Raw genomic sequence first — 15,210 nt, forward strand, 5'->3', positions numbered from 1 at the left:
AAAAAAAAAAAAAAAAAAAAAAAAAAAAAAAAAAAAGACAGCACAGAGCTGTTACTTGAAATATGTAAAGAAAGAGTCAGTACACAGTTCTCTCTCTTCCCACTGTGACCTTGCTATGTGAAGTGTTTTCCACCACTCACTAAGGCTGTTATAAGGCCAGCCACTCTTGCCTAAAGCTCTACCACTAGCAGGGACAAGGGTGAGCTTGATATTCATACTGCATAAGCTTTACCTGATACTGACATGTTAGATTGTATTGTATCATAACATAGAATAGCTTTCTAATCATAAAAATATACATGTTCTGGTTTTCAGCTGTAAAATTGGAAATATTATTGTGATATGGATTAGTACCTTAAATGATATACAGGGTAATTTTGTCATCAAATATGAAGTAGAAAAACATAAAAATATGATATTATTAAATTAATAGGTAAAGAAATTAATTACATTGGACATATAAAACTAAGTAAAGATCAAAATATGAATTATAACTCATGCCAGAACATATTTGTATTCAAATACAAATATGAATTATACTAATTATTATATTAATTGAAAAGACAATATAATAAAAAAGAATCTGTTTTATAACTTTTTATAAGTCCTTTCAATGCACTACTGTTATTTGAAGTATTGATCTGTTTAAAAATAATCAGCACAACAAAATCACAAATAATTCTACACAACATTGAATGGAAAAATACTTTTAAAGTGATGTCTGCCAACAATATAAATTTTTTAGTTTTCTTAAATCTTATCAAAGATTTAAAAAAAAATATTAAAACTAATCTTTAAAGTTGGAGACAGATATTTTTCATAGGAGCTGGGAATATTTTTATGAAAAAGTGAAGGAAATTCTTTTATCAGTGAATGAAATCTGGATAGATTTCAAGTCTGTAAGCACACAGTGACTATGCATAGATTTACATATACAAATATATAAATATATGTGTATATATGCATGTTCATGAACATTTGTATTTATATTAATTTTATTAAATAATGCAAATACTAGGCATTGTTAAACTTTCCAATTTGTCATTATTTGCTGATAATTAACTGAAAATATATAATTTATTGAAGAATTGTTTCATCAGAAGCAATAACAAAACAAGCTATCTTAATCGTTGCCCTTCATTGTGATTTCAGAAGTTCACAGGAAATACGTTGACGGAGATATTTTTTGTAATAGTATAATTATTCTTAATTTATTGAGATCTTGTGTATTGTACTCCATGTGCATTATTTTAAAATTTAGCAAAATTTCAATTAAAAGTTTTTCTAAATGTGGCATTTAGGAAGGGTCATCAACCAAACACACAGACTCTAGGCTCAGAAGTCAAGCCACGCTAAAGGATGTGTAGAAGTACTCATTCAGGTGTACCATTGTCCTCAGATTACTGTAGGTTAATCCTCCTCAGAGGATTTTTTTATTCTTCTTTTGAAGAAGATTAAGTTGAATTTATGGAGGGTCACAATGTCACTGAAGCAGAGACCTTATATAGGAATTTAAAGTAGATTACTCAGTTAAATCTGTAGTTTAAATTTACCATACTTTGTTAATTTTAACTTTCCTGATCATCTCCCTGAAGCCATAATTTAACAGAAATTTTCAACCAAAAGGCAAAAAATAAAGGGAACTCCTACTCCTAGTGTTTTATCATTGGCACTGATTAAAAGAACACTACTTTTTATAGCTGGGTGTATCTTAAAAACAATAATATGTTATTTATATAACAATAAATAGAAGTTAGGCTAAATTATTTTAAGGTTTTATGCAAAACATACCAAATTATTTTGTAGTATGCAATGTGTTTTAATACACCTACAAAAAAAAAACACAATATGAAAAATTTGGGGTGAATTTTGAGGTGAGAGAACATTCAAACCCTTTGAAATTATAATAATACGTGAAATGCTCCTCATGTATCTATAAATTAATATCTATGTATTTTAAAATTTTTTTAAATGGATGCCATAAAGTCTTAACTGGAAACAAGATTTTATGAACAGTGTCTTTTTAGGGTCAAACAAACATGTTTCTTCAACTTGTCAGGACAATGTATGTTTAATATTTTTTATTAATATAAAATAACCAAATAATCAAATTTTATTACTAATCAAATTACCTTGTGTTATTTCATAGAAAGAACTAATAGTATGCTGGCACTATGCATATATATCCACAGAAAATCCTGTGACAGTCAAAGTCTGGCTCTTAGCACAAGATTATCTTTGATCATTGGCATCCAAACTGTCTTATTTGTTTTTTGATTTTTTGGTGGCTTAAAAAAAATACATTTTTTCCCCCTCAGTTCTAGATAAATATTTTCTTCAAGAAAAACTACAAAAATATTGTATTTTGCCTTACAGAAGCAAATTAAATATTTAGCAAGATTTTTAAAACATGTTTTCTATAGAGTTTATTGACTTCAGTGATAATTTATGACGTTTAACAGCTCATTCACACATTTCTTCAGAAGGATATAATTAAAGAAAACATCAGTGGTAGAATTTGTGGAGTTAGTAGTGTTAGGTTAACTGTTGGAGTCCGTGATCTTAAGGGTAATTTCCAATCTAAATTATTTAATGATTCTATGAATCCAGTCGAAGGTGTATCAGCCATCACATCATTTAAACAATTTTCATTACCACTGCAAAAAGGATAGTGAAAGTAACACAGACAGGAAAATAAGTGGCACCATTGGGGAGGCAATATGAAAATCTGACATATTTATAATTTAAAATCAAGTGTTTGATTTTTATATCCAGAGTGCAGTTATCATGCATCAAAAGGCTTCAAAACTAAAAGGCAATATGGTTCTCCTGACTTGATCCTTCCAGTGAAAAAATACAGAAAACTGTCACAAGAATAAAATACTTAAAAAAGAATTTATCATAGTATTGCTCAAAAGAAAAACTCATCCTATCTGTTGCTGTCTATCTGTGATGTATCTTTCTTTTGAACTATCATTTCCAGAAACTTTACAAATGATAGAGGATGCTTAAGAATGCCAATCTCAGTTGTAGATTTTAACATGACATTCTGAGTATTTCACCAGTTTCTGAAATATGTAAGTCAAATCAGTAAACTAGAATTATTTAGGTTTAAAAGAGTGAAAGGAGTATCTTCTGAGGTAACGTAAGAGGACAGTTAATTTCATGGTGCATACACTGTGGCATTTTCTATATTAAAAACAAGTATCAAAAAGGCAATGAATGGAGAGATTTTTAACTGGTAAAAAGCTATTGCAAATTTACATTTACTTAAAATTATTAAGTTCTATCAAACTTTCAACTCAGCTGTATCTGCTAAGAAGCAAAGAATGGGATTTATGTTTCAAAAACTTAGACTCAACTCTGCTCAATTCCATTGTTTGAGATTTTTTCAGCAAAGGTAACAAAATACAAAGAAACATCTGTCAGTAGTAAAAAACAAAGAAACAAAATACCCAAAACATCAGTTAATGCTTACACTTAATTCTTACATATATCTTATTAGAATCTTATTAGAAAATGCCAATTTTATTTTTAAAATTTGTTGCCATCTAGTCTTTAAGAAAAATAATCAAATGTTAATGATGTTTAACAAAAATACTGCCATGATAAACCTGTAATTAAAGTTTAAGTAGGATATGGAAATAACATTTATGTTAAAGTCAATTACACTGAATAATTAACGTAGATAAAAAGCTATTCAAAATTTTACTTTGCTAGAATACAATTTAAAAAGTCTGAGCTTTTTTCTACATGGCATGTGTTTAATTATGATGTGAAACTCCTTTCCAAAGTTTGACTTATAAGAATAATCTTCACTGGCTGAGCTAAAACGTAACAATTCTCTTATTCAGAAACAACATGTTATTGTTTCAAAGTATAATATTTTTATTCAAAGAGGCAAACAAAGGCTTTCAACTCATGAATAGTTTTAATTTGTTGAGTCAATTGCTGAAAAAATATGAATGCATATATGCCTAATCAGTCAGACACAGCTGCAATCTGGAGGGGAAGGGAGAAGGAAGCTTCCCAGTCACAGTCATGTCATAATTAAGAAAGAATACATGTGCTATATACTGGCTATATGTAACCCAATTTTAAATGTTGAGAGTGTTTAGAGTTTTTGATTTTTTACTTTTTAATTTCTGAAGTTTAAATAATAGAGCATATCAATAAAGATATTCCTCAATGAAATCAGAAAATTAAAAATGTACGCAGATACCAGGGCTGTAAAACACTATATTTAACACACACATTCTTTTGCAGCATATTGAGAATCTCCATTATTAGCACAAAAGAATTCATTACATTAAAAGTTATAGTGAAAGAAGCTAATGAATTGCTTAAACACTATAACTGAACATCTATATGTTAATTTGTAAACTGACAGAGACGCTTAACAGGCATTGATTGTATGTCTGTGGAGCATAACTGAGCATAATGATATCAAGACCTGGCTGAAGACTCTGAAATGTGCTCTTATAAAATAAAAATAGGACTTTAGAAGCAGAGTTATGCAAATAATATAAAAAAAATAAAAAAGATATCAAATGCATTTACTTAACAAATTTGTACTCAAACAATTTGAATTTTTTGATTTTGTTATTCTGTTAATTTAGGAGGGAGAAGAAGCGATATGTGGTTTTACAAACTTACTCCTTTTTATACTCTTCACTAAGCAATATTTTAATAAAGGATAGTGTCATAGATGGAAATTTGATCTTACCTTCTACAGACTGCTAATATATAAATGTGCAATACACGTAACCAATTAAAGTATATCACCATGATGTTATGTTACTCAAATCTATGTGTATTTTCTAGATGGAAAGGGGGTTCTCTCTGCCCCCCAACTGTTATACAAAATTCAGACAAAGAGATTCACCACTATTAAAAATTTTAAACTGTTACAGTAATTATGAGGAACTTAGCATGCCTCTTTTAATTCTTTTCCTGCTGTAGGCTTACCCAAAAAATAAACTCTATGAAGGTCAGATAACAATATAGGAAAGCTTCCTTTTTTTGAAAATGATTGATTCATTGTGCTGGAAGTTAAGTGACTGACATTTGCCCATCCATAAAACTAACCTGCACTGTATGGCACTACAAACAGATTCATTCATACAATATTATGGTGAAACTCTCTAACAGTTCTCAACAAAACCAAATAGCTTTAATATGATAAAATATTCATATAAAATATTAAATATATTTATTGCCTGTCCTCTAAAAGCACACAATTAAATGACATCTGAATTATAATACATAGGAACAAAATATAAAAGTAAAAATACATTAAATAAACGAAATATAAAAGCTTAGAGTAAAATAGGAGCTCAAAGTATTCCTTGAATGACTTACGAGTTGTTTTCTTTCCAAGATTTACAACTGTACATAATGATTTCCCTGAATGCACATCTAATTGTGAGTCCTAAAAAAGCTTAATTCCATTAATTTCTTTCAGCACAGGTTTTATCAAATCTCCAAGCATTAACAAAGTTTTATATCAATATTGGTAGTGAAATGACATTTATAAGTTAGTTGTGGCTATAGCTGTATGCAAAAGGCTTACTATAGCTGTATGCAAAAAATAAAACTGACATTTATCGGAGCAAATGAAATATTTTTTTCAAAGTATTTTTCTACTAGTCTCAGGAGGAAAGAAGTATCTTCTTCCAAACAATATTATAATGAAAAGCTTAAAGCTTTACTGCTCAGCTGAGCATCAATACAAATTAAGGTTGTAAACTTGACATTTTCAACTGCTTGCAGGGGCTGATATACTTCCTGACATCTCCAAGAATTCTTAATAACTTCAAATTATATAAAATGCTCAGGATTATGTCAAATAGACACCAGATTTCTTTTATAACACTGTTATGAACTAAAGGATAGGCTAGTGAAATAACTTTGTTAGTTTATATAACCATGTAAAGGTAAGAATAAAAAGTGAACAGATGTGAAAAGTGAAAGATGAAACAGGTGTTGTTATACTGGTTATCAAAAGATTAAATATTTTTATCAGACTGACAGGTTTACAGGCTTGAACGGGAGAGAAATGTCAAGCTTAATAAAATTATAAACTGTTCACACCTAAATGTTCAAGCTGACTGTTATCTGCTTCTATGTCAGTGTGATACAACTGATGAGAACACAAGCATGAAAGCAGACTAATGATCAGCTGGCTGTATGATCCACCTGGGATCTTAACAGCATAAAGCACATATTTTTAGATGTGGTACACCCACATGAGTGCAATAAGCCAAACTCAGGCACATTATTCACCTTATCCTTCCTTTTATTTGTCTGCAACTCTAGGCCCTATCAGGAGGGTGTCCAGGACAAACTTCTTGACCTGACATCACTGTTCCATCTTGTTACAAGGCATAATGTCGTATTACGCTATCCTGACTGGAACGGCAATGACTACGTCTATCTCATCCATGTAACATATAAAGGTATGCTTGGAACTGTATTAAGAAATGGTATAAATCTAATCTTTCTCTTGATTCAAATATGCCTATATACTATGTCAGATCACAAGTTGCTGGGCAAGTCTGGGCATGAGTGGTCTTCACTTGTGGCCAAAACATAGCTGAAATGCAGCTTGAGAGGAAAATTTATTTAAAAAAAAAAAAAAAAAAAAAAAAAAAAAAAAAAAAAAAAAAAAAAAAAAAAAAAAGTGCAAGATTTAAGAATCACTTTAATGAAATAATCTTTACCTATTGTATCTAAACAGGGTCCCTGCTTTAGGCCATGATGAGCAGCAAATTGCAAGAAAAGTTTCCTTGTAAAAATATAGTCTTAGCATGTCATTGGTAGAAATATACTTTGTTTGTTAGTGTTACAAGATTAACCTGTGACCTCAGTATATTGTTTTCATCCTTAGGATTACACTTTATGCACATTCGCTATTTAAGTATATGTCTCATGTTGTTCTTTATATATACAGTAATGCAAATATCAGTTGTGTTTTAGAGTCATTGCATGGCAGGACTGGAATTTAAACTAGAGGTTAAACTTCATTCAATACACATCTTAGTCATTTAAAATGAGTACTTTTTGTCCACCTCAACCAATTTAATCAGTCCTCAGAAGACATCAGGCCCCATTCTAATGAATATTTAAAACTTATTCAGACTGAAGCACCTTCAACACAGGAGACTGGCAACAACCTCCAGCAAGATTACCATTCAGCATGTTTATGTTATTCTTCCAGGAGGTGGCATATGAGGATTTCAGATATGTCCTTTGTATGAAGAAATACACTGATGTATTTCATAACCTTACTAAATAACCAGGTAAAGAAAAAAAAAAACCATTAGAGAAATAACTAGAAATTACAGTCCAGTCTTTTAATTCCTTTACTTTCTAAACAAGTCTATCTCTGACATTCTAAAAATTGTCTCAATGACAGCCTAAATCTGTCATTTTTTACTCTAAATAAACTTCTCATTTTTTTCTGTTCTGGAACAAAACTGGAAGATTTTACCAGCCTGCCTTACTCAAGTAGCTACATACACAAGTATTCACTGAGATATGTTAGAGTTCTTTATCATGAAATCTCAGCTGTGAAATCCATACTGTCACTAATTTCTCTATGTCTGTAGTAGAAATCAGCATCCATTTTAGCAACATTATGTCAATTTTATCTTCCTTCACTTTACTTAATGAAGATATGTGGAGTGACACCTGGTCACACTGACTTCAGTAAGGGAAATTGTCATAGAATACATTTTTAAGAAAAGCAGCCTCAGGCACAAATTATTTCTTCAGCATGTCTCTATGCAAGCATACATAGCATGGGAAATAAATAAGAGAAGCTAGAGACACACACATGCCTGCAGGCCTGTGATCTTACTGGCATCACAGAGACACGGTGGGATTTCTCCTATGACTGGAGTGTTGGAATGAAAAGATGCAGGCTCTTTAGGAAGGACAGGCAGGGGAGACGAGGTGGCGGTGTTGTATTCTATGTCAATGACCAGATGGAGCACATTGAGCTCTGCCTGGGAGTGGGTGAGTTGCTGATCGAGAGCTTAGAGGTCAGCATTAAAGAGAGGGCAGGGACAAGAGACATTATAGTGCTAATCTGCTACTTGCCACCACACAGGAACTCCAAGAAGATGACGTGCTCTATAGACAGGTAGGAGGAGCCTCACATTCACAATCCCTGGTGCTCATGGGGGACTTCAGCCACCCCAATATCTGTTCAAGGGACAAAACAGCAGGGCATAAGCAAACCAGGAGACTCCTGAAATGCATTAATGGTAACTTCCTTCTCCAAGTGATAGAACAGAAAAGGAAAGGTGCTATGCTGGACTTTATTCTCACTAAAAAGGAGGGACTGGAGGGGAGTGTGAAGCTCAAGGACAGCCTGGAAAGGGTGGAGTTCAAGACCGTCAAGGCAGCAAAGAGGCAACACATCAAGCTCGCTACCCTGGAGTTCAGGAGAGCAGACTTTGGCCTCTATAGGGACCTGCTCGGTAGAGAAGCACGGAATAAATCTCTGGAGGGAAGAGGGACCCCAGAAAGCTGGTTAATATTCAAGGATCACATCCTCCAAGCTCAGGAGCAATGCATCCCAACAAAGAGGAAGTCAGGTAAAAATGCCACGAGGCCTGCATGCATGAAGGAGCTCCTCAACAAGCTCAAACACAACAGGGAGCCTACAGATGGTGGGAGGAAGCACAGAGAAACTGTGCAGATATCCAGGGATCAGGTTAGGAAGGCCAATGTCCTGACAGAATTAAATCCAACCAGGGATGTCGAGGACAATAAAAAAGGTTTCTAGAGGTACATCAATGATAAAAGGAAGACTAGTGAAAATGTGGGACCTCTCCAGGAGGAAATGGGGGACCTGGTTACTTGGAATATAGAGAAGGCTGAGGTACTCTATGGCTTCTGTGCTTCAGTCTTCACCAGCAAGTGCTCTGGCCACACCACCCAAGACACAGAGGCAAAGGCAGGGACTGGAAGAACGAACTGCAGAAGGTAGGCTCAAGACCTTTCTAAGCAATGAGAAGGTGCGCAAGTCCATAGGACCTAACCAGATGCATCTGTGGGTCCTGAGAAGACTGGAGGATGAAGTGGCTAAGCCACTATCTATCATATTTGAGAAGTCGTGGCAGTCCAGTGAAGATCCCATTGACTGGAAAAGGGGAAATGTAACACCATTTTTAAAAAGGGAAAAAAAAGAAGACCCAGGCAACTACAAGCCAGTCAGTATCCTCTAGTCTGCTCTCATGAGACCCCACCTGGTGTACTGTGTGCAGCTCTGGGGCCCACAAAGTAAGAAGGATGTGGACCTGCTTGAGTAGGTTTGGAGGATGACCGTAAAGATGATCAGGGAGCTGGAGCAGCTCCTTGATGAGGACAGGCTGAGTGCTGGGGTTTTTCCGTCTAGAGAAGAGTACATTCCAGGGAGACTTTATAGTGGGAGGATTGTAACTAGATGATTTTTAAGGTCCCTTCAGCCCAAACCATTCTATGATTCTATGATTTTAAATTTTTTAACAGAGGTTAATAGCTTTCTGGTTTAGTATATAATAATATGCTTCTAATATGATTTAGAAAGTTTAACAACAGTTAATGTCTGTAGCACCTTGCATTTTACTTATTGATAGTATAGGTAATATTTAAATTATTGCTGTCTTTATAATACATGATCACTGATGATGACTTATAGAGAAAATATCAATGCAGCTATCATATTTTCTAACACAGTAGCTGTTCATCAGCTTAATCAAGTTAACAAGCTTGTCTCAACATTAGTTTTACCATCTACGTTTCTATAGCTCACTTTTATTTTTTTTTTTAAGTGATACAGGTACAGTTTTATTCCTCTGTATTCAAAATTATTACTAGTAAGTATTTCTTGAGGACCTATGTCTCAAATCTTTCTTGGGGATCCAACTATTGTAGAGTTGCATTGTACAGACTATGAAGCCTGACTAATTAGTCAGATTACAGAACTTTTCTTAAAGTAAAGATCAACGGTATTAAAAATCAAGAAATCTGAGTAATAAGAATACAGACAGCACTATATATTTCTGACATTAAGACATTTCTGAAGGTTAGTCAAAGAAGAGGTGTAAGAATATGGAAATAATTGTTCCTTCCTTAATCATTAGGCAAAATGTAAAGTGGATTAGATTTACTACTCATGTACAAAATCTGAAATACATATCTGTTCATTTACAGGCATTATTTCATGTCATTTTTAAGTAGACATACTGATGTAAGATAGGTGAATCACATCATCAAAATGTTTCTCCATTTCATAATCAAAGTGACACAAAACTCAGCTATAGTAACAATTTTCTACAAACTGTAGTCTAAGACACTTTGTAAATATTACTATAAAAAACGATTTTACTGTAATAAATACAAAGTCAAGACTCAGTCGGTCAATTGTAAAACATTGCCCAAGAGGATGAGGAGTCATGTTCTAATCTTGAGCAACCTCAGACTTTTTGGTAAAAAAGATTCAAATAAGGATTACTTTGTCTCTATAGATCACGTACATGCCATCAAAGCCTGCAGTTTGCTTTCTTTTTAGCTAACTACAATCACAAAGACAGTGTCTTTGAGGTCACATGTTGCAACACATTAACTTTCTCAGTCTTAAAATTATATTCTATTTTTGGACATTTTCTTTCACTGTTAAACGAATGGGAAGCAGAATCATCAAGGTATCTTGTGACAGGATGAGGTTTAAGATTTTACATGGGGCCTAAGCAGGAGATACATTGAGTGCAGAAGTATAAAAGTTTTGTCAACAGTAAAAGATGAGAAGCTTCTAATAAAACTAATGAGACTATTGAGGTAAAACAGAAAAAAAGTTATTATTAATCTTCTTATTAAGACATTTACTACACTTCTGAGATTGTAAACATTTCACATTTCACAATTCTGAAATTAATTTCCAAAACTACATAAACACAGAATGAGTCACAATTGGTTGTAGAACAAGACTGAGAATTCAGCCATCAAATGATAACAATATACTTCACAACAGAGATGCCACTACTACTGCAATAATAACAGTGTGTGTTTCAGGTATTTTCAGAAAGTCCCCAGAAGTAAGAGGCTGAACTTCATAAATTAAATAAGGTACCTTTTATAAGTTAGACAAGTGCAGAAATAGATGCCTTTAGATTAGAAATACCAGAAAGAGAAATGATAGTAGAAAAATAACTCAGCAGACAGATTTAAATGCTTGAATTTATTCATAGAGGTATGATGAGACAAAATTCATAACTTTGGATTGAGGTAAAAATGCCAAGTGTCACATACATAACTTGTGCCAATACTCTCCACAATATGCTTCCTATTTCCACTTTATGTAATTCACAAATTGATTCTATAAATAAAACATATTTTCTTAATAAACACGTCCCTAGAAATGGCAGATGTAAAAAAGATGAAACCATAAAAGAAGGGACAAGAAGGGGTGGGATTAACTTAAATAAAGAGTATGTCATTGCCCTCAGGCAACAGAACACACTTGAGTTATGTAACTGTATAGGCTGAATGTGTTGCACAATGTCTTCAGATACCTTAATGTCTTAGCCATAGTAATGCTATAGTCCTCCATCTGCTTTTTAAATCACAGCTCTGTAACATCTCACTTAAGCAATTGTGATAGTGTTTCAAGACCCTCTGTGATGGTACTTTTTCCTCATTGTTCTCATATTGTTATTCTCAAGGCCATGGACCTGCAAATTCCAGTAGTGTTGCTATGGAGGATTCTCATGAGAAGCAATTACCACTGTCATAAGAATAACCACTTCTTTCTTCCCATTTCCTACTTCTTGTTTTGTAGATTTCAGTTCACATTAAAGAAAACCAAAACAAGGTGCATAAAAAAGCAGATAATAGTAATTTAAATATTCAGTAAATATTATCCAACAATATATGCACACGGAAACCTAACAACCTATAAATGTACACCACTTGACCTAATTAGCATACTCAGTACCATGAGTAGGAATAACCAATGGTTAGTTTGAGTCCCAAAGAAAAGTATATAGTACTCGTGAAAAATCATGGTGAAAACATAATCCTAATTGCTGTTATCATTACCACCTGCTTCAATGGCGAGCCCACCTGTGGAAGTATACTGGTGTGGAGAACTAACACTGGGTTTCCTGGCTGACCACTGGGGAGCATTTTCCATTCTTGTTCCTTCCATCATTAGAGATCACAATATGCCATCAGTCACAGATACCACTTATAAAAATCTGCACAGGCAAGCCTGACTTAATGTCCTCAGTAAAATAAATGTATAGTTTACTAAACTTGAAGCAAACATCTTCATAACTCTTTACTCTTTATTTTGCCTGTTTTGGCATTGAAACAGTAAGGTAACTACAGGTGAAATGAAACACTTAGATAGGCTGCTTCAGTTTATGGAAAACGTTTAGGCAGAACTCACACTATAAAGTTACTTTCAGTTACTGGACAGTGAACAGTCTTCTCTCAACGTTTTCCAGAATCTTTTGTATGAAAGCTATTTTGACAAAATTACTATCAAATCATTTTCACCATATGTGCCCATAAGAAACTACTGAAAATAGCATTAACTGCTTTTGTCCCTATCCTTAAGGTAAACTAATTATCATGGAAATTAACCAAAAGTGATACCATATGTTAATAAGCAAGAGCTCTTTCTACCTGCAGGTCTATGAAACCTATTAAAATGGAAAATATCAATACGTGCATACATACTAACAGATAGCAGGTGTTTTTTACTAGAGTGGATCAACTTCAGAAAGTATCAAATTGAAGTTCACAGTCAAGAAAAATTAAAGATGCTCACATTGTCAAGGCTCTAATTTTTTTGAGACAGAAGCAACACAAATTAGGCTAGAGTAATTTAGAACACTTTTTGGGGGTTAAACTTCCACAATCTTGCACATCTTGATTTCCACAATCATATACAATATATCTGTTCTGTTGGTTTCGTTACATACTAATTTTGACTTAGGTCTGTGAACATTCTTGGTGAAGCATGAAAACAAGTTTTGTAACTACCCCAGTGAAGTTGGAGAAAAATGTAATTTTCAAATAATATCTAATATAAGGAATTGCACAGATTAGCAGAATGTAATATTTTAATTTTTTTTCAAATATGATAGAAATTTATAGTTTGTATTGACCTTCAAGAAGAAAGAATTAGAACAATAACTTTCATTTTTACTTCAGATTCTTTTTAGTTATTTTGTGGGTATTTACAAATCCATATCTCCATTAAACATTAAATAACAATTGAGGCAGTAACAAAACTCTGTATTTGTGGAAGGACTAAATGCCTATTTGAAATAAACTTGTTGGGATGTAATGAAGTTACAACATGAGTTTAAAACAGTTAATTTAGTTCATACCTTGATAAACAGCTTTGAATCCTGGTGAGCCAATGCTGTCATCAGATTGTAAATGAAGCCACATCTGGTTGCTCATGCTCACAATAAGATCAGGAACACTAGATCCAGTGAGTCTGTATGTAGGATAAATTGCAAAGTCATTTGCAGAGGCATTAATTATTACTACTACTACTACCACCACCACCACTAATAATAAAACTCACATATTTTAAAACTATTAATATAATATTTAAGCCTACTTCAAATATATTACCCTAATGTTCTGATCAGCTGGTTTTTGATAAAATTCAGTATTCTATATGGATTAGAACAATGTGAAGTCTTAGAACAAATACATTTTGAATGACTGCATTCAAGTTAACAATGATTAAACACTTTTAATAAAGCTGTTAGTACAAAAAGATTACATTAAATAGTGAAGCTATTAGAGATGTGAGGGACTGTATGAATTAAAATGTTTAGATTAGTACTGCTTTTTTTTGCCATGCTTTCAAAAGTGAAGGAAGTTGGTTTACCTGCATTACAGAAAATGTGTCCAGGAGAACTTACTCAAACCTCATCTATTCCATTCAAATAACTCACAATGCTCTCTTAAATTTAAGGGGAAACTGCTCTTTCTCATACAGTAATGTGTGAAAACTATGTATAGATATACATTTCAATACAACACATATAAGGCACGCTAGTGAATCCCACCATAAAACTTTAGAGCTTCTTAGTCATATCCGCTGTACCTCTATAATGCAAAAAGATGTGTGTCAAAAAGAGATTAAGAAAAAATATATCTTTGTAGATTACTTCTTAATGGTGAGAAATGACTACTGAATGATCAGATTCCAGTACTGTATCTGACTAAGTGTTCAGATCTTAGGGATAGCTATATACTCTTTCAAAAGGTAGTGAGAAACGTTGCACATAAAAAGTGGATGCAGAAAATCTCTATGTAAGCTATCAGATCTATGTAAATTATCAGGTACGAAAACAATAAACATCACTAGAACAGGACATCTGCCTTGAACTCTGGGTAGAGCTCCACATATCAGAAGCTGTGGGGATGGAAGCTACAGGTACTGCAGTAATTGTAGTTGATGTAAGGAAATAGTCATGACTTTGTCTTTTTGTGTAGACCATTTTGCTCAAATGGGTCACATAACAGATTCTCTGTCTTCCAGCTCTCAGCCTTGATTATGATAAACACATATATGTGAGATAATTAAAACAAGTACCATGCCAAACTGAGACAAGGTGTCCTAGAAGCAGAATTTCTCAAAAAAAAAAAAAAAAAAAAAAAAAAAAAATTTGGATTCTCCCAAAATGATATTATTTAAATGTAATCATCTAGATGTCAATACTACTGCAACTTCAACGAAAAGACATAACAAAAGGAGCAGCTGAGCATACACAAGGTGAGAACTGAGGAACCATGAGGCAAGCTACGGGAATCCTCTTTGTCTTGCATCTAATATATCAACCATCAAGGTTATGAACATGAAGCTGTACATTCCATATCTGAAATATTTTGGTTTCTTACTCTGATATATTGAAAATATATTTAAAAAAAACAAATCCCATCTGACTGAAATAGTCTAGAGTCTTACAAATTACTACTGTCCACACACCTAGAACTGCTGCTGTAATGACTGAGTGTGCTCTCATTTGGTCTAGAAGAGTTTTGGTTATGACCTGCTATTAAGTAGTTGACAATATTATGATACTACAGGTGTAGAAAAGGAGCTTAAATAACCTTAAATAACTAAGGAAGTTGATAAGACACAGTGATATGTGACTAATTTGTTTGGTTTGACCCGTGTTAATAGTAAGA

General features: G+C 33.2%; 1 protein-coding gene across 1 annotated transcript in view; it reads right to left on the bottom strand.

Moving 5' to 3' along the window:
* Positions 1-15,210, bottom strand: part of CSMD1 (CUB and Sushi multiple domains 1) — a 1,016,265-nt gene that overhangs the window by 335,430 nt on the left and 665,625 nt on the right. The window contains exon 12 of the mRNA XM_026844050.1: positions 13,389-13,501. Coding sequence (XP_026699851.1) covers positions 13,389-13,501 — 113 coding nt within the window. The remainder of the gene's footprint in view (positions 1-13,388; positions 13,502-15,210) is intronic.

Source organism: Athene cunicularia (assembly GCF_003259725.1).
Source record: "Athene cunicularia isolate RWA chromosome 3 unlocalized genomic scaffold, athCun1 chr3_part1, whole genome shotgun sequence".
Classification (NCBI taxonomy): domain Eukaryota; kingdom Metazoa; phylum Chordata; class Aves; order Strigiformes; family Strigidae; genus Athene; species Athene cunicularia.